The 20,805-nt window shown below is 52.6% G+C and overlaps 12 protein-coding genes across 12 annotated transcripts; 5 read left to right on the top strand and 7 right to left on the bottom strand.

The window, feature by feature from the left end:
* Positions 1 to 891: 891 nt before the first annotated feature.
* Positions 892 to 2,285, bottom strand: ACET3X_008186 (uncharacterized protein; the record flags this gene model as incomplete). Its single annotated transcript, XM_069454332.1, has 3 exons — positions 892 to 1,787; positions 1,843 to 2,115; positions 2,174 to 2,285. 3 exons carry the CDS (start codon positions 2,283 to 2,285, stop codon positions 892 to 894), a joined length of 1,281 nt encoding a protein of 426 aa, XP_069303788.1.
* Positions 2,286 to 2,824: 539 nt separating this feature from the next.
* Positions 2,825 to 4,969, bottom strand: ACET3X_008185 (uncharacterized protein; the record flags this gene model as incomplete). The annotated part of the gene is made up of 1 exon (XM_069454331.1): positions 2,825 to 4,969. The coding sequence occupies one exon, from the start codon at positions 4,967 to 4,969 to the stop codon at positions 2,825 to 2,827; it is 2,145 nt and encodes a 714-aa protein (XP_069303787.1).
* Positions 4,970 to 5,467: 498 nt separating this feature from the next.
* Positions 5,468 to 6,231, bottom strand: ACET3X_008184 (uncharacterized protein; the record flags this gene model as incomplete). The annotated part of the gene is made up of 4 exons (XM_069454330.1): positions 5,468 to 5,611; positions 5,661 to 6,112; positions 6,163 to 6,181; positions 6,229 to 6,231. 4 exons carry the CDS (start codon positions 6,229 to 6,231, stop codon positions 5,468 to 5,470), a joined length of 618 nt encoding a protein of 205 aa, XP_069303786.1.
* A 250-nt stretch (positions 6,232 to 6,481) lies between these two features.
* ACET3X_008183 (mitochondrial 54S ribosomal protein mL59) lies at positions 6,482 to 7,114 on the top strand (the record flags this gene model as incomplete). Its single annotated transcript, XM_069454328.1, has 1 exon — positions 6,482 to 7,114. One exon carries the CDS (start codon positions 6,482 to 6,484, stop codon positions 7,112 to 7,114), a length of 633 nt encoding a protein of 210 aa, XP_069303785.1.
* Positions 7,115 to 7,409: 295 nt separating this feature from the next.
* ACET3X_008182 (uncharacterized protein) lies at positions 7,410 to 8,422 on the bottom strand (the record flags this gene model as incomplete). The annotated part of the gene is made up of 2 exons (XM_069454327.1): positions 7,410 to 8,279; positions 8,333 to 8,422. 2 exons carry the CDS (start codon positions 8,420 to 8,422, stop codon positions 7,410 to 7,412), a joined length of 960 nt encoding a protein of 319 aa, XP_069303784.1.
* Positions 8,423 to 9,448: 1,026 nt separating this feature from the next.
* Positions 9,449 to 10,610, top strand: ACET3X_008181 (uncharacterized protein). Its single transcript, XM_069454326.1, has 3 exons — positions 9,449 to 9,558; positions 9,614 to 10,165; positions 10,215 to 10,610. Exons 1-3 carry the CDS (start codon positions 9,556 to 9,558, stop codon positions 10,530 to 10,532), a joined length of 873 nt encoding a protein of 290 aa, XP_069303783.1. The 5' UTR covers positions 9,449 to 9,555; the 3' UTR covers positions 10,533 to 10,610.
* A 251-nt stretch (positions 10,611 to 10,861) lies between these two features.
* On the top strand, positions 10,862 to 11,701 carry ACET3X_008180 (uncharacterized protein; the record flags this gene model as incomplete). The annotated part of the gene is made up of 2 exons (XM_069454325.1): positions 10,862 to 11,102; positions 11,178 to 11,701. 2 exons carry the CDS (start codon positions 10,862 to 10,864, stop codon positions 11,699 to 11,701), a joined length of 765 nt encoding a protein of 254 aa, XP_069303782.1.
* An 821-nt stretch (positions 11,702 to 12,522) lies between these two features.
* On the bottom strand, positions 12,523 to 13,095 carry ACET3X_008179 (uncharacterized protein; the record flags this gene model as incomplete). Its single annotated transcript, XM_069454324.1, has 1 exon — positions 12,523 to 13,095. One exon carries the CDS (start codon positions 13,093 to 13,095, stop codon positions 12,523 to 12,525), a length of 573 nt encoding a protein of 190 aa, XP_069303781.1.
* Positions 13,096 to 13,361: 266 nt separating this feature from the next.
* Positions 13,362 to 14,490, top strand: ACET3X_008178 (uncharacterized protein; the record flags this gene model as incomplete). The annotated part of the gene is made up of 4 exons (XM_069454323.1): positions 13,362 to 13,490; positions 13,555 to 13,702; positions 13,753 to 14,094; positions 14,144 to 14,490. 4 exons carry the CDS (start codon positions 13,362 to 13,364, stop codon positions 14,488 to 14,490), a joined length of 966 nt encoding a protein of 321 aa, XP_069303780.1.
* Positions 14,491 to 14,647: 157 nt separating this feature from the next.
* Positions 14,648 to 16,122, bottom strand: ACET3X_008177 (uncharacterized protein; the record flags this gene model as incomplete). The annotated part of the gene is made up of 2 exons (XM_069454322.1): positions 15,815 to 16,122; positions 14,648 to 15,741 (listed from the first exon to the last, which is right to left on the bottom strand). Exons 1-2 carry the CDS (start codon positions 16,029 to 16,031, stop codon positions 14,648 to 14,650), a joined length of 1,311 nt encoding a protein of 436 aa, XP_069303779.1. The 5' UTR covers positions 16,032 to 16,122.
* A 643-nt stretch (positions 16,123 to 16,765) lies between these two features.
* Positions 16,766 to 17,446, top strand: ACET3X_008176 (uncharacterized protein; the record flags this gene model as incomplete). Its single annotated transcript, XM_069454321.1, has 3 exons — positions 16,766 to 16,916; positions 16,966 to 17,037; positions 17,088 to 17,446. The coding sequence occupies 3 exons, from the start codon at positions 16,766 to 16,768 to the stop codon at positions 17,444 to 17,446; spliced, it is 582 nt and encodes a 193-aa protein (XP_069303778.1).
* Positions 17,447 to 18,793: 1,347 nt separating this feature from the next.
* ACET3X_008175 (uncharacterized protein) lies at positions 18,794 to 20,489 on the bottom strand (the record flags this gene model as incomplete). The annotated part of the gene is made up of 2 exons (XM_069454320.1): positions 18,794 to 20,232; positions 20,291 to 20,489. The coding sequence occupies 2 exons, from the start codon at positions 20,487 to 20,489 to the stop codon at positions 18,794 to 18,796; spliced, it is 1,638 nt and encodes a 545-aa protein (XP_069303777.1).
* Between the last annotated feature and the right edge of the window lie 316 nt (positions 20,490 to 20,805).

Genomic DNA, 20,805 nt, shown 5'->3' with positions numbered 1-20,805 from the left:
AGGCTTTGTTCAGCGTTTTATGACAGCAGAGTTTAGACGAAGGCATGTCACGGTATGGAGTATTTGGAGCTTTTGGTGTTTCTGGCGTTTTGCGTCGCCGATACCTGGTCATTGTTGTCTTTTTATTGCGTGTATTAATAAGGAAGTTTGCAAACCCACACGTCTTCGTTGCTGCCCTTTTTATCTATGAAATACAAGTTCTCCGTCAACTGAACCTCTTGTGTTGATGTCTTCATTGGTGATTCTTACATTGACTAGCTATGGTCGCCGTGCTAAAACAGCGGTTTTATGTTTGGGTTGGTTGAAGAACCCCTATTTCATGGTGTTTACGTCTCAATACCCATTAAGAAGTAAGACGGGAATAGTGTAGCAAGGGCTGTAAGAGACGGAGCTCATTACTAAGAGTGATTGCTAGCGTGTGAATGTCTAGTGCGACACAGATTTCGGTGTCCTCTTATAATTTACATCGTCTGCATTCTATGATGCGGCTGACAAAAATCCTCGGTATTGGCGCCCTACTGAGGGGCTGCAGTGGCGGCGACCGTGGGTATCATGGACACTCCAAGAGGCCATGGTGCGCTCTGAGGTGGTGGTACTGTAGCGAGACCCCCGCCAATGGAAGGCATCGGAGCAGGAGACGTGCCGCGGACTGGCTGTACGTGTACTGCCTTTGCTGATAATTTAGCGACTGGGCTTGCCACTATCCTGCAGGTCGTGCATCAGGATTGCTGCCGTATTAGGATCGTTTCTGATTGAGGCATACAATGCCCAAATGCGCAAGGTCCGGGACGGACGTTGTGGTTATGTGGTGAGCTCGCTCTGGCAGAGGACCTAGGAGGTCAGCCCGAGCCTATCCAACAGGTTTCAGCTTGTCAGTTCTGATCTGTCGCTTCACCCAATATTATGTTTGTCCATCTCTTCATCGATCCAGCTCCCACGTTTTACTCTGGCTCGCCTCCTCCACTTGTCTCTGTCCTCCTGCTGCCCTCGGGATTCCCATCCAGTCTCCTCATTGACTGGCTCCGCATGCGTGATATTCGGACTGATGCGCCTGGGATCCACAAAGTCGGGGTATTGCTGGCTACCAAAATCGTGCGTGAGGAGGCTGCTGTTGATCCTCCCCGATACGCCCACGCTCGCGGTGCCACTGCCACTCTGTGTCTTTTCCAGCGTCAGGGTATTTCGGCGTTCGAAGCTGTTCCCGCGGGCGTAGTGGTTGTTGTTCATGCTCTGGTCGCTTTCGGCGCGGACACGAACGAGCTGGACGAGTTTGCCTAGCACGGCGAATTCGAGTTTGAGTTTAACCGAGTATACGACGCCCTTGAGTGATGTTTCGATGAGGTAGAGGTTGGCAAATTCGACGCTGAGTAGGGCGATATCCATGGCGATGATCAGGACGTTTATGGTAAGAAGCTGGTACATTGTCTTCCGGACATTGGTGTTTTTGAGGTGCCCCATTCCAGCGCTGTCGTCGAAACTCCGCACGTCGTCTTGAACTTGCTCGGAGAGTCGCAGCAGCCGTATCGTCTCTTTTATATACACAATCGACAAGATGGTTTCTTGCACGAAGAAGCCAACCATTTGTATCTTTTCCATTATCGAGTATCCACGGACGAAGCGCTGGAGCGTGGCTTCGGTAAGCGAGTTCGAGTTCGAGCCGAAGGTCAGGACGGTCGTGACCGAATGCAAAAGCACGCCATTGACAATGATCATGTAGAGGGTCCAGCGAAGGACTCGACGCGAGTTTGTGACGAGGTGGAGACGCGACCATAGGACAACCGATTGCCCTAGGGGCTGGTTAGAAGCGAGATTCTCGAGTCTTCCAGAGTTGAGCGGACTCACCAGTGATCATAGGCCACCACCCAAGTGTAAGCAGGACGACGGCGACATATCCAGCATCTCGTGAGGGATCCAAGACCCGGAAGAACTTGATGATGAAGCCAAGCGCGTATGGTATGATGCCGAAGGCGCTGATGACCAGCGACCAGAAGTACAGGCCGTGGTAGTGCTGGAAAGTGACGAATGCGAGGACAATGAGTTCGATGGCGTTGTAGAGGGAGAGGCCGAGGAGGAACGCAATGATGATCTTGAGGGGCAGAGAGTCGCCCGTGTAGCCTACGCACCTATTAGTACACAAGAATCAAGCTTCGGGGACAAGACCGAGAACCCTTACCTCCAGTGATTCCAGCGCCAGCAGACTCGAGAGTGCCCAGCGCCGGTGTTGACTCCGCCGCGAAAACAGACGACGTCACGCTAGAGGCCAGGTTGACAGAGAGCGATGCCATTTGCGAAGCGGTTGGTCCCAAACTCAATGCGCAGCTCCACCACGGTACGACGAACCAGGCACAAGGCGTGTCTGCAACTCCATCGGTTAAAAGGAGAGTCGCATGGTAGCGCACAACATGGCGACAGATTTGACAGGAGAAACGGGCCGGTAGGGAGCGACATGGCGTAGGGGCTTGTTTTCATCGAGGCGGGGATTTTCCGTGTACGAGCGTCAACGGTGCGCGTGCACTAATCGACCATGCGCGGCTTTTCAAACCACACCGGCTGGCTGTGGTGCCAAAGTGACGCTGCCCTCTCCACTCGCTAGCTATTTCGGGATTAAGCAGTGCAGCAGTCTGGGGTAGATCGGCGCTACTGAGTCGTGCATTAGGCCGTCGATTCGCAGGTTTTGCATTTGCCGGGACGCTCACCATGTTCTCGGAAAGTAGAGGCGACTTTATTATTCGGCTATCGAAGCTGCAACAAGGTCGATGTTGGAACCGACCCATCGCAGCCGCCTTGCCGTCTACGGACTCATCAATACTGACTCTGCAGCGCACTACGTGATATTCTTGACCGGAGCCTCGCCCCTCTTCTTGCCCTTCTGTTGTGCTGCCTCGTGCTTTCTCAGATCCTCAGGCACCTTACTGATCTGACTCTTCATGAGAATCTGCTTGAGGTCGTAAAGCACATCCGCATCTTCGTTGCCCCAGAACGTAATAGCCACACCAGGTTTGTCCGAGTCCGCACCCAAACGTCCAGTACGACCGATACGATGGGTGTAGCTTTCAATGTTACCTGGCATATTGAAGTTCACCACCAACTGAACGCCCTGAATATCGATACCACGACCGAGCAAGTCGGTGGCAACAAGCACGCTAGTTTGTCCATTTTTGAGCGATGCAAGAGCAGCCTCACGCTGTTCTTGGGTTTTTCCACCGTGAATCGTAGCAGACGAGAAACCCATGTGTTTGATCTCGCGAGCGATGGCATCGCAGTTGCGCTTGATGTTGACGAACACAATAATCGGTGCAGAAAATTCGCCAGATGTGAGGATTTCCTGGAGACGCTTCTTCCTCTTCTCTTCTCCCTGAACGAACTCGACACGCTGCTCAACAGTGTCAGTAGCCTCGCCTTGGTTACCAACTGTAACGATAGCAGGGCGACGTGTGTACTTCTTCGCAATCCTCTCGACGGCTGGCGGCATGGTAGCTGTGTACATCATGGTTTGGCGGTATGTTCCCTTTCTCATTGCATTGGGATCTTCAGCCTCGTCCGTGTCTGGTTTCTCGTTGTTAACAGGCAGAGCATCGAGGATCTTGTTGACGGGCTCCTCGAAACCCATGTCAATCATCCTGTCAGCCTCGTCCATGATAACATAAGTGCACTGACTGAGAACGAGAACTCGGCGCTCAATACAGTCTACTAGACGACCAGGCGTGGCAATGATGATCTCAGCACCGTCCCGCATCTGGAACGACTGTTCTTCGATGGAGTGACCACCGACAAGAACAGCAGTTCTGAAGCCTAGTGGTGACGCAAACTTGCGAGTCTCGATTTCGATTTGCTGAGCCAATTCGCGCGTCGGTGCGAGGATGAGGGCGTACGGGCCATCATGGCGCGTCATAGCGTCAAGAGGGGGTAGTTGTGAGATGTAGGCTAGTAGTGGCAGGACGAAGGAGGCAGTCTTACCCGAACCTGTTGCAGCAACTCCGATAAGATCGCGACACTGTAGAGCAATGGGTATGGCCGCGCGTTGAATGGGCGAGGGCTCCGTGTAGCCAACCTGGTGTACGATGCGCATAAGCTTGTCTGGGAGTCCTGATTCCTCCCAATTGCGCATAGGATTCGGTATGGCGCCTCCTTTGGTGGCAATGCTGAAATCCTCCTTGAAGATGCGCCAGTCGCGCTCCCGCATATTCTCCAATCTCTTCTCACTCCAGTGCTTGTCTAGTTGTGCGCGGCCGCTCTTGTCCTTCCGCCGCCGCTCCATTTCAAGTAGTGCCTCAGCCCGTTCTTTGCCGTGCTCTGGATCTCGCTCCATGATCGCCTCAGCCATCTTCTTTGTGGATGCATCGGTAACTTCGTCAGAAAAGCCACCAAGTCTGCCACGTCCAAAGAAACTTGCTTCAGCTTTCTGTTGATAGATCGGGTTGTAGTCGTGGCTCGTGTCCTCTTCCTCGTTCCATTCAAAGTTGAACTTCTTTTCCGTCGTTCGCTTGCGCTTCTTCTTGGCTGAAAACGTTGACTGGTTCTGCTCTGCGCCCATGTATCGTTGTCTTATCAGAGCTTCAGCGTCTTCAGCTGGACGCTTGTTTCCCTTCTTATCCGGCGGTGGCGGGGGTGCCATGTCTCCGTTTCGGCGATCATTGCGCATGGAGGACGGTCCAGTTGGCGCATCGCGCATCGAACGAGGCCCTGTAGGTACGGACGAGGACGAGCCGTTGTAATTGTTGTGACCATTCGCGCGATTGCTGTCTTGCGAATGTCTCCAGTCATCGCTGTTTCCGTTCGAGGCCTCTCGCCTCTTTTGCGCTTCTTCCACTTCTTTCTTTCGCTTCTCGAGCGCAATGCGCTCCCTCTCCGCCCTTGGTATGAATTTGGGCTTCGCGGCGGCCGCTTCTTTCTCGCGCTTGGCTTTTAGTATGTCGTCAATACTCGGGGGCTGCTTACGAGCAGGCGCGGGCGGGATGGTGGCAGTCATCTTGGTTTTGCGGAGGTCTCGGTTTGCAGAGTTGCGGAGGAGGATTCACGCGAACCATAGGTCGCATGCACGCTAAGGCAACACCAGATCACGTGCGTACTCACTATCGATAGTAAGCTGGCCCCGCTACGTGGATTGGTTTGGCATGTATTGCTTCAAACAGTAGCCTTACATACATTATGTATGCTCATGTTCAAGCCGAAGTGGGTCGAAAGCTACACAGTCTGGTGTATAGTTGCCTGGGGCTTTTCAGTTTGTCCAGGGAGTTGTCATGACTAGTTCCAAGAGAGGTTATGGACTTGGAGATGCCTTCATTCAGAAACTAATTCCAGCTGCCTTCTGTCGAGATGGCGTACCTAGAGCGACTTCACGTACGTATCACAGCATAGTGTGATCTTGCCCCATCTTCTCGTCACAGCCATAAGGCAGATCTCGGGCACCCCATATTCATCGTAGCTCATAAACATGATCATATGCCACCTCATACCATGCACCACCTCAGTCCTGCCTGCCCTTGAGTAACCGCTTGGTCACCTTATCCTTCTCAATGATGTAAACGTGTGCGCCCCAACCTGAAAGTGCGTCTCGGTCGACGGCGTTGAGCAGCGCCTGTGAGATTGTCTCGAAGAGGTCCTCGGGGCCCTGCCATGGATGTTAGCTTAGTCCGATCTCGAATAGTGGTACAACCCACCAGATCCGGCTCCCACAGTCCCTCACATGTACCGAACAGTTGATCGCTTGCGGTCCCGCTAACAATGAAGTCCTTCGCAAAGTCGATGCAACCAATGCTGTCGAATCCGCAGATGAAGGGCTTCCCGCTCGTCTGGTTGATACCGGCAATAACCGGGCTGATAAAGTAGGGTCCAAAGCGCTTCTCATACAGACTTGAGCTTACGAGGTTCGCCATGGTCTGGGGGCTAATGTTGCGCTCTTCGCGGAGACGGTACATGTTGACCTTGTAGCGGAAGAGGTCTGATACGGTGGATACATCGGTGGCGAGTCCTGTAAGACCTAGGAAGACGTCGCCGTATTGGAAGATCTTGGGGAAGTTGTTGGACACGGTGAGGGCTTGCATGCCGAGACGCAGGTCGCATGCTATGGCTACGCAGTCCTTGCCCACCATGGCCACACAGGCACCACCGTCTGTTCAGAAGATTAGAAGAGTATGCGTGGAGGTTTCCGTGTCAGCGTACTTATGGAGAATGGTGACGACTGGTGCGGTTAGCTATGGACTGCATGTTGACAGCGGGATTGCTCACCATGGCTGTGTATTTAATGTGTTCTCCAGTCTTGATCTGTGTCTAAGAGCAGAGAGGGAGAGACGGCTCTCGGGCGTGTGTTGAAAGCTGTGGTGTTGGTTGTGCTTGTGATGTACCCGGATAGGTAGCAATAGCTACGCGGCGACCAGGCGGCGCGAGTAGCTCCACCCTGGGCCTCGTAGCCTTGGCGCGAACTTTTGACATGCACCAAACAGACACGCCCATAGCGATCGCAACGCACAAGATAGTCACCATGAGCGCCCAAAAGTCTGCCGAGATTGCAAAGTCGCTGCCGCCGCGATTGCTGCGCTTCTTCCAAAAGTACCCGCCGCCATCGCTCTTCCCCAGTCTCTCCTCTCAACTCGCACCGCCGACTTCACACGCAGCCCCAGACACAATATCGACAACCCCACCAACCGACCCCAATGCCTCCATGACCGAGACATCGGCGCCAGAGACCACCCCCAGACCCTCAAATGCGCCCTCAGACCCAAACATACCGCCAGAAGCATTCGACCTGCCGTACCCAAACCCATTTCTCCCACACAAGAACTTCGCAACCGGGCGGTGGCAGTCCCCCGCCTACGGCCTACGGAAGCAAGCCGACCTCGTAAAACTGGCTTCACAGCACGGCGTCGTCGATCTCCTCCCCTGGACCATTAAAAAGCCAGGTGAGAAGGAGAGGCGGAGGATAGAAAAAGGACTGCAAGTCAAGGGCACAGGCGAGGGACAGAAGGTCAAGGGAAAGCTATGGGAGCGAACACTAAAGGGACGTCTGGAAATGAGGAGACAGGCTATGCTGAACATGCCTGCTTTGATCCAGGAATGGAAGCAGAGGGGACACGGAAGAGGCTGGAAGAAGTGGCCGAGTGGAAAGGCGAAGTAGACTGCATCTTCTTGAACCCTTCTGGGAAACAACCTTTCAAATGTAACAATACCGTTCTGTTTCACCACGCGACGAAATCCAAGTGCAGCTCAATCGATACATTGCAATATAGTCCTGCCTGGGTATCCTGCTAACCGAAGTATATCATGTACGACAATCCTTCCACGTTATTGTTCGCGTGTGCGACTGTTTCTGGGTATAATGGAGGAAACGGGGATGTGCACACAGGCGTCCCAACGTATAATAACGCGACCTCGCCCCTATCCTTAGGGAGTCCAACACAACGACATCATGTTTACATGACCATCTCCTCATCGCCATAACCGCCGTGTAGTCCATATTCTCGCGCATATGCATATGAACCGTAAGCGTTCTCCATTTCCACGACGTTACTCGCGTTCTTCTGCCAGAGCCCGTTGCTTCCTGTGTTGTTATAAACCGGATCGGTGGCCTGGTTGTACTTGTTCGATTCCTTCTCAGCTCGCGCTGACTCTTCATACTCACGCCTAGCCATCATCTCATATCCCGACGCCATGTAGGGCTCAGCTGCCGCAGACATACTCTGCTCCAACTGCTGCTGGTGGTGTCGGATGGCATCTTGTTGCGCCAACTCTGCTTGCTGCTTCTCATATCTCAGTTTCGCCATGGCCTCCTCCTGTGCTAGGCTGGTGGGCGGCCAGTCGTAGAGCTGTCTAGACATGTTGTAGTCTACGCCTGCTGGGTGGCCTTGACGCCCTGATGGTGGAGAGATACGCCAGAGCTCCAGGAGACGGAGTCGTTGATCATCGTCCGCGTTCTGGAAGAGCTCGATTTGCGAAGGGAACAGAAGAGTAGGGTCGATGCTGTTCCTTATAAACACCGCCGCCAGATCGGACGAGTCGATGTGCGTCTTCGAGGCCGGCTCGGAGGAACTGCGCGCAGGTACGTGGTATGAATGGGTGTAGTGTTGGGAAGCGTAGACGATCTGCTTGGGGGCCTCTTCTTGCTCCTGCTGCTGCTGCTGCTGCACTTGTTGCTCTTGGTGCACCTGTGGTTGCATGGGCTGTACGTCTCTCTGCGACAAGTTCATGTTGGCTGAAAACAACCGGGTAAGCTCATCTTGCTGCATGTTTGCGTCTTCTGCTGCTTTCCCCTGGACGTTGATGCCTGTAGATATTGTGCCGCACTATGACGTAATGTCAGTATCTAGTAGCATCGATCTGTTGTGATCGAGCTTACGTTTAAGCAAGAGATGTTTTGAGAGAAAACGAAAGGACTGTACGAAATGGGCGTGTCGTAAGTGCAGTTGCAGTGGTGGAGGAGCTGCATATTCCTCTAGGGTCTCAACAGCAAGCGGTATGAGGGGCAACTTTGGAAAAATAAGGTTGAAAAACTGGATCAGTCGTCGAGTCGAATGAGGCTCGTAACGATGGAATATCTTGAATATGCGAACTTATGGTCCGCTGCTTGGCTTTGATATTGGCTCTTTCTATGCGCGCGTGCGTTGGTTGGGCGCTGACGACAATCGGCGGGGGAGGGATCAAGGGCGCTGTGAGTCAGGAACAAACAGAGAACGGTATTCAGAGATACTTGGATCAAGTCAGCAGTGAAGAGGGGTCAGTAAGAAGATTAGCAGCAGCGTCAAGGTGCTTCTTTATGTACCGTTGAGTATAGCGTGCTGTCGGGGTCATGCGTGTAGGCGGGATGATTCTGATAATTTTGTCGCCCACATCCAATTAGTGACGAAGCTGAAACCCAACTTGTTCGGCTAGTCTCTTGACAGCCAATGATGTGCCTTTGGAGCTTGTAAATAGTGGTCGGTTTGGGACGACAACTCATCAAATGTGTATGGGCGCAGGCACTTTTGGATGTAGGTGTATGCAATTGGAGCGGTCCAGGCGGAAGAAGCCGGGACAACAGGCAGCGGACACGTCGACACAGGAGAGAGAGCAGCACAAGGGAAAAATCGAACATCCTACTACGCAGCTACAGAGAGAGATTATTCTTCCCTTGTATTATAATACTCTACCTAGGCAACTACAAGGAGAGAGATTTATCTTCTCTTGTATTATAATACTCTACCTAGGTAATTGTAAGAAGAGTAGTTAATTCTTCTTATATAGCGATACTCTACTAAGGCAACTATAGAGGTAGTGTTTAATTCTTCTCTTGTATAGCGTGCTATAAAGGACTCGGAAGGTTGCAACGTTTGCGAGCGTTGTGACTTGCGTACGTCGGTGCTGATGCCTGTACAGCAGAGTAGGCGTCGGGGCCCGGGGATCTCCTTGGCGCGCTAGTGAGCTACTGGAGCTTGCGCAGATACACCATTGCCTAGAATCATCAACACCGGGACGCTCGACTTTCAACGTTTGTTAGCACGGTAATTGTTCCTTCACACCCCAGGAACTACTTGATATTCCGAAAACCCCCGATCGCCGTCTTCAGTCTTCACCCCGCCCACCATGGTAAACACCCCACCGCAACAGTGCAAGCACCCCAGTCAATCTAACCAGGGTGTAGACTTCAATAGGTACGGGCTACGACCTGTCCAACTCGGTCTTTTCCCCCGACGGTCGAAATTTCCAGGTCGAATACGCGGTCAAGGCGGTAGAGAACGGCGGCACAGCGGTTGGCATCAAGTGCAAGGATGGCGTCGTACTCGCTCTCGAGAAGCTCATCAGCAGCAAGCTCCTCAAGCCAGGCGCGAACAAGCGGATAGCAACCGTGGACCGTAATATGGGCATCGTGTCTTCCGGTCTCCTCCCCGACGGTCGCCACTTCGTCTCCCGCGCCCGCGATGAAGCAGCCCAATGGCGGCAGATGTACAAGGCACCCATTCCCTCGTCGTCCCTCGCCGACCGCATGGGAAGCTATGCCCAAGCATATACTCTCTACTCCAGTGTCCGTCCATTTGGTATAACCGCCATCCTTGCAGGCTGGGACTCTGAAGCAGAGCTACCAGTAGACGGCCAAGTTGGCTCGGGGCCTGCCGTTGGATCGGGAGGCAAGACGGAGGGTGCGAAGCATGGCGGGCCATCACTCTACATGATCGAGCCCAGCGGTCTATACTGGGTATGCAGAACCATCGTGTCAAAACATGGGCAACAACTAACGCGCACAGGGCTACTATGGTGCAGCTACAGGCAAGGGCCGCCAGGTCGCCAAGTCGGAGCTCGAGAAGCTCAATCTCGCCGAAGGACAGCTATCACTGGAGGAGGGTGTCAAGGAGGCAGCACGCATCATCTACGTCGCACACGACGATAACAAGGACAAGGAGTTTGAGCTTGAGATGACCTGGATCAGCAGTCTCGATGGTCCTACCAAGGGCAGGCACGAAGAAGTGCCCAAAGAGATCCGGGAAGAGGCCGAGAAGCTAGCAAAGAAGGCACTGGAGGGAGACGACGATGATGACGAGGACGAGGAGAAGATGGAGGAATAGACGACGACATGACACTGCGTAGACGGTAATCATGCATAACGAGCGGCTTCCATTGCCTTTCACGATCAAATGAACAAGATTTACACAAGCAACAACGGTAGTATCACTCTCACGTCGGGCCCACTTGCCAAACTTGCTTCGTCGCTCCTGCCATTTACAGGTTGACATCATCGACGATTCGCCCTGCAGGTACCTCTGCCCCACTACTGTAGCGCGTCACCTGCAAGCCGAGTTTGAAAACCAATTCAACAACTTCCACAAGTACCATATGTCACGCGTCTCTCAAACCATTCACACCTACTCTACTCACCCAATTGCTATTTGCCGTCATGCCACCAACTCTGATACTCATCCGCCATGCTCAGGCAGAGCACAATGCCACCAACGACTGGTCTATCCGTGATCCTCCACTTACCGCGCTGGGCGAACAGCAATGCCGCGAGCTACACGAGAGTCTGAAGGAGAGCAAGATTGGCAATGAAGTTGAACTCATTGTCGTGAGCGCTCAAAGACGGACACTTCAGACTGCCACTATTGGGCTAGACTGGCTTATCAAGAAGGGCACAAAAGGTGAGATTGTTCATCGCTGGATATAAAGAGGCTCGTTTTATATCTGTGTAACATGAGTTCTGATTTGCATCACAGTCATACCCGACGCAAACTGGCAAGAAAATGCCGACAAGCCCTGTGATACTGGAACACCCCTCGACGAGATCTCCAAGGAATTCCCGCAATACGACTTCTCAGTTGTAGACCCTTCGTTCCCAGACAAGACAACCGGCGGAGCCAAGAACCCGTACGCCTTTACCGAGAAGGCTATCCTAGCGCGCGGACAGAGATGTCTCAAGGACCTCTACTCGCGTCCTGAGAAGGTCATTGCCGTTGTCACACATTCGGGTTTCCTGCGCACGGGTATCTGCAACCGCATGTTCTTCAACGCTGACTGGCGTGTCTTCGAATTTGATGAGGATGAGATGAAGAAGAACCCGGGGTTCTTTGTGCTGAAGGAGAGCGAGGAGACGGAGAAGAAGGGCGGAGGTATGGGCAGGAGTGAGGTTGGCGTCTTTGGTATTGTACCTGGTGATTTCCCGCCAGAGGTCGAGGAGGAGATCGCGGCGAACGAGGCACAGGTTGGTAATGAGGCTACTAAGCAGAACCCGAGTGCTTGAGCATCGTATAGTCGGGTTACTTGAGGTTATGGGGTTACCGAGTATTCGTTGTTAGGGATCTGCGGTCAATCAGAAACGCAGAAAATGGTTAGACACATAGACTAAAAATCGAGATTGACAATCGGAATGGCTTTGATAGATGCTGGTCTGATCATAGCAGGTAAACTCGTGTGCATGAGCATAATGCTCCTACAGAATACGGACTAGTACACCTTGCGCTTACTTGGACAATATGAACGTCTCTTAAGCTAGTCCTTTGAATGTTCAATGCGCCCATGGTTCCGCAAACAACCCTCACCATACCCTCCTCCGAACGAGCGAAAGAAGGGGGTGCCACTCTGTATATTTTTCTTCCCACGCTGCATTGAACGCAGCCATAGCTTCTTCTTCCGTCGATCCAGTGATGGCAGATCCGATGGCCTGGCCGTATAACTGATGCAACTCCCTACTTGCCTCTACCAGTCTTCTGTGATCGGCGTAGCAGGCCTCAAATCTCGTGGCCCAAGCTGTTTTAACATGTACCTTGGTGACTCGAATACCCGACTGACGAGAGACAAGCGAAGTTGATGGTGTGTTTTGACTTGCCAATTCCTTGGGGCGTGCCAATCGCCGAAAGTGGAGCAAAGGCCCCAGCCACTTCTCACGTAGGCTGAATCTCGGAGCGGGCTCGTGAACATGCATCCAGATCTCAAGCTCTTGCAGACTTATGAGCTTCTTCGAGGCGGCCTTGCAAGCTCGATGCCTAAGGGTGACCATGGTGTTAGCCACTTTGTGAAAAGCATCCAAGAGCATTTCCAAGGCCATAAATCATATCGCAGTACTCACCAACTCTGGCTGTGCTTTTCTTGCCAGACCAGGGACTCGGTCAAGTAAGGGTTACCATAGGTGTCGTAGTGGAGATGCAACTTGGTGATGTTTTCAATCCCAACACTGGAGGCGAATCTGAAGAAATTTTCCATGCGTTTTGGTGCATTGAACACAAAGACCGTCTTCTGGTATAGGAAGGTCGCTGTCTCGGAGTAGACTTGCTTGCATACAAGACTCAAGGCATGCAGCGAACCCTGCCAATTTGTGCGCAGGCCCTGGATAGCATTGTACTTGCCAAGTGGACTTGAGAAGCGGACCATGATAGGAGGAATAACTTTTGTCTCAGATTTGTGTACTGAAGTGGTGTTGTTTGCAGGAACAAGATTCAATGACAGCTTGACGGTTTGCGGCGATCGCTGTGTCAACTGGGCTCCTTCGGCGACAATCTCACAGCGACGCTCAGAGTCAAAGTAGTAGTTGTAAATCTTGTTTCTGATCTCTCCGGGTAAAGCAAGGAAGCCGCGTATCTTTTTGGGCGCAGGACCTGCCGCTCTGTGAGCGCGGGAGAAGAAACTGGTTGTAGTCATGGCTGTCTGCAAGTGTCTGTAAGCTTCTCAAACAGTCAATGCTAGAACTATCCGTTAGCCGTAGATGTATTCGGTCATGGATCAAGGCGGGATCAAGGTGAGATTGTGCTGGTGAGAGTCAGTGAAGATGGGGAGTGGAGAATAGCATCAATGGTCAATTGATGCTAGCAAGCCTGGGCCTTGAGCTAGCGCCACCTGGGGTTAGCGTACACGTACCTTCCTCGTCTCTGCGACAATCGCCCCTCCCATACCGCCTTATTATCATTATGTCGCTACTCTCGCGCCAGCGTATCCTCGTTCGTCAGCCTCAATTCTTCGCAACTCGCGCCTTTACCTCCTCTAGGGTAAACGCATCTCGTCTCCGTCAACCAGGCGAACCAACAGGCCCCAACGAAGTAAGTTGTGACCCCATGACGTGCATGCGAGGCGTACACTGATCCCATATCTTCACCCCTGCAGCCTCCGACACACATTCGGACTCCGCCTTCCAAATCTCCCCTTAAGGTCTGGCCTATCCTCGCCATATTGGGACTAGGCACATACCTGTTCAACCAGATCGTTGAGCAGCGCAAAGGCGAGGGATACCAGCCCAAAGGACCGATTCAAGGTCATTCACCCAGCGGCAAAGGACAAGTGAAGCCTTCGCATCCCCACTAGCCAACATGCCTGCGATCGAAGGAACTGCCGCCGGCAGTCGCTCTACTCCTCGCTGGTCCAGCGACGAAGTCACCGTACTCTTCGTCCTCGGCGGCCCTGGTGCAGGAAAGGGCACTCAATGTACGAAGCTCGTTAGCGACTATGGCTTCAAGCATCTCTCTGCCGGCGACCTGCTTCGTGAGGAGCAGAACCGTGAGGGCAGCCAATTCGGCGAGATGATCAAGACATACATCAAGGAGGGCACCATTGTGCCAATGGAGGTCACCGTTCAGCTGCTGGAGAATGCTATGCAGAGTAGCATAGAGAGCGGAGAGAACCAGGGAAAATTGTTCCTGATTGATGGTACGATTGCCAATACAGCTACTCTCCCTCCATTGTCTAACATGGATAGGCTTCCCACGAAAACTCGACCAAGCCCACGCATTCGAGCGCTCTGTCTGCCCGTCCAAGTTCACCATCTTCTTCGACTGCTCCGAGGCTGTCATGGAGAAGCGACTTCTCCACCGCGGCGAGACATCCGGCCGCGCGGACGACAACCCAGAGAGTATCCGAAAGCGCTTTAGGACTTTCGTGGAGACAAGCATGCCTGTGGTCACCGAATTTGAATCGCAGAACAGGGTTGTCAAGATCAACGCGGAACAGGAGCCAGACCAGGTTTACCGGGATGTGCAGGAGAAGCTCAAGGAGCGTGGCGTGAAGCCCATCAACCTTAAATTTGTGCAGACACAGGCTTCGTAGAGAGCGTGACGGGCGCCAGAATCAATATATCTGAATTGCATTGTCTATGCTGCAGCTCGAGGGCTGCTGTTCATGAACCTGAAAAGCCTCATAATGCATCCGTCCCAAGCCTACCCCTTTTGAAAGAAACAAACGCGAACAAAGTCGCCGTAGCCACTTAGTCCATATCCTCGTCAATGGCCCTGTGCTGCTTCCTCTGTCCGCCCCGGCCACCAAACCTCGAGGCCATATCAGCCTTCTGGTCTGCCTTGTTTGCCTCCTCCTCCTTCTCCTGCAAGAACCTCAGCTTCTCTTGTTTGATAACATCCAGAACACCTTGTAGGCTGTTTCGCCACAGGTTTAACCTCGAGTCCACCTCTCTCCACTGATTTTCGCCAAAGACGCGGTATGTTGAGCGGTGGATCAAGAAGGTCTGGTTCAGCTGGCTGAGCTTGCCCTCGACGAGACCAGCGCGGATTACGTCGATGACCCACATCTCGACGTCCTCAGATGGTACTTGTAGTTTGTTTGCGATCTTCTCATAGGGCAGCGACCTGGTTTGACCGGCGGATGCAGCCATGGATGCGAGCGTGAGAAGGCGCATCTTGCGGTTCAAGGCAGCGCCGTCAAGACCGGACTCCTCAACCCAGCCCTCGTGCTCATCCTTGAAGTCGTTGAAATCCTCTAGCAGATCCGAGTTGAAGATCTCCAGGAGCTGGAAGTAGACAGGGTCGGAGTTGCGGAGGGCCTGGATCGAGTCGAGATCGGTGAGATCCTGGAAGTCGAAGTGGGTGGGGTGGGTGAGGGCCGACTTGAGGGCGCGAAGAGAAAGCTCACGAGCCTCTGGAGACGATGCTTGTTCCGAAGGGAACGTCCTAAGCGCGCGTAGCAAATATGTGTATGCCTGCTCATCCTCGCCCGCGTCCGATGCGACGTCGCTAACAGCAAGGTAGAGCTTGCGCGCGTTCTCCTCCCCAGTTTGCCATGCAGCTATCCAGCTGTCGAGCTGCTTCAGTTGTGGTCGCAGCGTCTCGAAATTTGATGTAGCGCGGATGACACGGAGAATGGCGAGGAGCACGTGGTAGCGCGTTTCGCTGTCCGGCTGGGTGGTGTTGAAGATGGTGCTGAGGATAGAGAGAGCCAGACCACCGCCGTTCTGGGGCGACGACGAGATGGGTGTGCTCAGGTTCTGGCACATCTTGGGGATGAAGACGGAAACGTTTGGCGACTGGTTTACGAGGTGGATGAGCAGGTTGTATGCCGCAATGAACTCTGCGCACTCATTGTTAGCCCAGTGTGCTCTCCCATCTACACACCCCCTCTCGTGTCATGACTGAAGCCGTACCCTTCTCTGGCGCCTGGTTCAGCGCTTGGCTGCCGACGACGAGCTTCTTGAGAACATCGTCCTTTTTGTTTTCCTTGAGCAGCTCAGCGCTCTCGCCCTGGAGGTTGGCGCTCTCATCGCCCTGGGATTTTTTGAGGCTGTCAATGTATTGTGCGAACTCGTCGGTAAGCTCCTCGAAGGTGCCCTCGATGAGCAGAGTGGTCTTGGCGCCCGGCATGGTGAGTGTCGTAGAGTCTGGTACTGGGGCAGAGTGTAGGCGGCGGGCGCAGAGGGCGGGGTTTGGTGGATTGTCGACAATGGGAGCGGCGTTGGTGGGATGCCAAGATTAGAGTTGGATTTTTGGGAAGTCGCTATCGATAACGCACAGACTTGGGCCAACTCGACCGGAACCACTTGCTGCCTGGAAGAAACAACACATTGCTTGGTATCACGATTCTCAAGGTCAAACCCCAAGGAGCCTTCCCAATGCCTGGTCGAGATTTGCCATTGTCCGTGATGAACTGTGGCCCTCCCCTACACTATCGTCTCAACTCTAGACCTGCTTACGGTTTCTGGTAGGGCATGTAACAAGAGCAAGGAGCAAAGTCATTCCACGCTGAAAAACTACCGACTACCATGTAGTTGACAGATAAACACGTCTGTCAAGTGCCGAACACAAATATATGTGTTTTGCGGGGTGACAAGGGTCGGAATATAGGGCCCTTTCAGCCTACAACGTGTCGGATTCGCTTGGACTCGAGCCTCATCTACAGATAGATGTTTGTCTCAATATATCTTGGCTTGTACCAAACATGCTGCAGAAGATCTGCACACCGATAACATGACTATAGTGGAGGCGATCAAACCCGTTGTTGCGGTGGGGCCTTTATAATACAGTCTGTCGACTGTTCGGCATGATGGGCCATCTTTCCAGGCGTTGAAAACCAAAAGTTCTACTGATAATTCATCAAGATGAAGTTCACAGCTGTTACGTCGTTGTTCCTTGCTGCGTCTGCCCTGGCGCAGACTACCCCCTCAGGCTTCACTCCCGCAACCAATGGAACACTGGACGTATACTATGGGACGCAGTACATCAGTCCTGGTATCATAGTCAGAAAGTCTAGTATGAGCGCATGATACGAGAAAAAGACAACTATGCTAATGGTACTCAGTTACGCAAAGAGCTCCTGTCATTGGCCTCAGCAACACGACACTTAGTGGAAAGTACCTACTCGCGATGATCGGTGCGCTCTAAAACTGTGTTTGCGAAGGTCATTATACTGACACTATGAAGACATTGACGGTTCTCAGAACGGTCGTACAACAACCGTCTTGCATGCCCTTCTGCAGGATTATACGGCATCTGGCACCACGCAGAACGGTACCTCTGTCCTCACTACGAAAGCCACAATTCCTTCGTCATACTTTGGTCCTTCGCCTGGTGCTGGCGCGCCTCCCACTCATCGTTACGTATTCTTGCTGCATGAGCAGCCGGATAACTTCGCGGTACCGGCTGCGCATAGACAAGCCGTTAGCACCAGGTGGGCAATCGACTGGCCAAAGTTCATAACGGATGCCGGATTGAAGGCGCCGATCGCTGGGAACTATCTGCAAGTGAAGAGTGGAGATAACACGAAGCGGTGGGATGCATAAGGAAGCGCTCGTTTTGTTGAAGTTGCACTATCCAGCACTTCCCACGCTGATAGCTTCTTGTTGAGTAGATCCAGCAGATACATTTATGATGTATCTACTCATCAATTCGTATCCAGCACAATTCATAGTTCTAGCCCTGCTAGCCCTTTGACGAACCAATCTTCCATCTCTAACCTGTCCTCAAACTCCTAGCGCCGGACAGTTCACATTGTTGCCCAATGTAACTCTGAACACTTTCAGAAGACACTCATGCCCACCGTCGCCATCTTCACTCGATTCCTCACTGCTGTCGATCACATATGCGCCACCTCGTATGACTGCGCCGTGGAAGTACACATTCGTGTCTATGGCGCGGGCATTACATGCTATCATTCTCAGGAATTGGCATATGAACTCTGAATATCAGTCCAATACGTACGTTTCTTCTCGTTCGACCACATCCACCCAATGCTGTACATTGTCTGATCGTAGTGCGGGACCATTCCGGTAGTGTCGTAGATGACTCGTCGTCTTGTCAGATTGTTTTGCACCCACGTATCATCTACGATGGCATAGCTCATGCACTGGCCGGGTTTACCGAGGATTTTGTCGAGGGCTGTCACGCCGCTGATGGCTGTTGCGAGGATGGCGATGAGGTTTGCTTTGCGCATTGTGGCGGCGTATGCTGTAAGTTGGGAGAATTTGGCTGAAGGATTAAGGAGAACAGAGTTGTTGCAAATGTCCTCGATATATCTTTCGGGGCAAGGCGGCGGGTTTGTAGGAGCACGGGATGGGGAACCGATTCTCTACCGTGGTACTTGAATGAATAGGGCACATGGCACTAGGTAACCCGGAGGTATTATCTCACCACTCCACGGCACCCATGGCTCGGCTTTCAGATTTGTATCCGTGAAAGCTTGCTTGACTATTTGTACACATGTGCTGAATACTTGAAGGTGTAAATGGCGATCGGATATTACCTAGGTATCCTCACCTTCGACTCACAGCATCGCGGAGCAATACCGTGGTATATCCCATCGTACACCTATAGATGATGAGCGACTCATGACCATTGAATCACCATCTCTATCACCGTTGAAAGTTGACCAGATGTGCGTACATGTGTCAACTAACGTCTCCCTCAATGACGATCTGGTTCTGGTTCATATGTCAATGAATCCCAGGAGGAACACAACAGGATTTGGAATCTGCGCAACTCTACAAGATGTTTTCTTGAGTCAAGAGCTTTGAAACATTGTATTGTATTCGTCATGCTATCACTCATTGCTTGCTAAACAGAGCTAAAGTAACCACGTGAAAGAAATCCCATGATCAGCCCCCATCGCATCCCTGCCTGGAGGCAAGCGATCAATGCCCGAAAGCCTGTGAGTTGCCAGCATTGATCTTGGCAAACTCCTTGTTCTCTTTCTGCCACTTTCTCGCATACCTGACACCAAAGCCGTGCTCAAACACCTCACGGATAGCCTCGAGCGGCATTCCCTTGACTTCTGGGAAGCAGAAGATGACGAAGAGCCAACCGACAAAGCATATGCCTGCATAGAAGCCAAAGGCTCCTGACGGTGTGATACCCTTCATCATAGAAAGGAAGGTTGAGGAGATGATGATGTTGGTACTCCAGCAGGTGACTGTGTTCAACATCGTGCCAACCGCCCTGACCTCCATGGGGATCAATTCGGTGCCGATCCATGCGACGGTTGCGACTCCGCTAGAGTAAAAGCCAACAAAGAGGATGATTGTAGCAATGAGTACATAACCCGGCCAGCCAATCTCGTCGCTCTGAACAGCCAAAGTGTGTAGGTCGATTGGGATGTAAGAGAAGCTGACAGCAGCAACGACGAGGCAGATGCTCATTCCCAAGACTGTCACCAGCAATATGCGACGGCGCCCGAATTTGTCAACGATGATAAGATTGACGAACGAGAAGATGAAGTTGGTAGCGGAAACGGTGATCGCGACAGCGGTGGCGTTGTTGAATCCTACAATCTTGAAGAGAGTTGCCGAGTAATACATGAGCGTGTTGAAGCCAGACAACTGCGAGATGGCCATGATTGTGCATGCTACGAACACAGCGCGGAACGTGGATCCGGTCGTGAAGATGCGAGCTAGTGTCTTGAACACTGAGTCGTCTACCATTGTTTGGGTAGCCTCGTTGATGCTCATCTCGATGCTCATGATCTTCGCACGACGCTGCTCTTCAGTCGAGGTCGGATAGAGACGTGTAAGGATGACACTGGCTTCGTCTACTTTTCCGCGCGCGACTAGCTGACGGGGAGATTCGGGGCAGAGAGTCAAAAGACCGGCGAGGAGAACTGCAGGTGCCGCACCAATACCAACTGTTGCTCTCCATGCCTGCGAGTTGGCGCCCCCAACTTGTGCGAATCCGGCACCGATTGCCGAGGCCAGTAGCTGACCGAACGTAACACTCATGTTATTGAAAGCGATCATCCGGCCGCGGTACTTGGCTGGTGCTAGTTCAGAGATGTAGAGAGGGACTATCATAGCCGCCGAGCCGACACCCAAGCCTACAACGAAGCGGCCTATGGCAAACTGTGGGAGATGATATGCGGCCGTCTGGAGGACTGTACCAATGACAAAGACACCGCAGGCCAAGAAAATGGGTAGCTTGCGACCATATTTGTCGGCAATCATACCAGCAATGACGGCTCCTACGAGTGCTCCTCCAGATGTAAGCGAAGTGACAAGTTCTTGCTCCGAGGAACTGAGTTCGTGGCCGAGAGATGTGCCGATGGTCACGAGGACCGAGGAGATGTAGCCAGTATCGTAGCCTCAGTTTAGTCAGTATGATTGACACAAACGGTCTTCCTCAGAAATAGGGATACACACCGAAAAGGAGGCCACCGAGCGAAACGGTCATGGAGATTAGCCAAGCCGCCCTTGAAGCGGCTGTGGCCTCAATGCCGGAGAGATTTGCGATCTGTTCCGCATGTTCGCGTGCAGTCGTAATATCTTCAATCTTGTCGATGCTAGAAGACCTCTCGTTGAAGATGTCGACTTTCTTTGCGTCCGATGAGTTTTGAGCCATGTTGACTGGCATTGGCGACGATGAGGAGCTCGAAGAAAGGTGTGAAGTGATGACCTGGAGCCGGCAATGCAGTGATGACCTTCGAGGCTCGAAAGCTTGCGATGATTGAGGACCACACTCAGGGAGATTCTACGTCCTACTTATGTTGATCGTATAGTTTCAAGTTTACACTTCGGAAAGGGCCGGCGCGACACGCGCAACCAGGCTCAACGCAATGAAGTTTGGCAAGCTAACATGGATTGCCACGTTGGGACTCGGTCTGCCATCATCGCATGGCCTTTCCCCAGATTTCTGCTCGCATGTCTCCGCAATCTCA

Source organism: Alternaria dauci, chromosome 8 (genome assembly GCF_042100115.1).
Source record: "Alternaria dauci strain A2016 chromosome 8, whole genome shotgun sequence".
Classification (NCBI taxonomy): domain Eukaryota; kingdom Fungi; phylum Ascomycota; class Dothideomycetes; order Pleosporales; family Pleosporaceae; genus Alternaria; species Alternaria dauci.
Note: the sequence above shows the minus strand (reverse complement) of the source record. Positions and strands in the feature narration are given on the sequence as shown.

Coding starts and splice junctions, on each gene's coding strand:
- ACET3X_008181 (XM_069454326.1), top strand. Junction 10,166..10,214: donor AGCCCAGCGGTCTATACTGG/GTATGCAGAACC, acceptor TAACGCGCACAG/GGCTACTATGGTGCAGCTAC.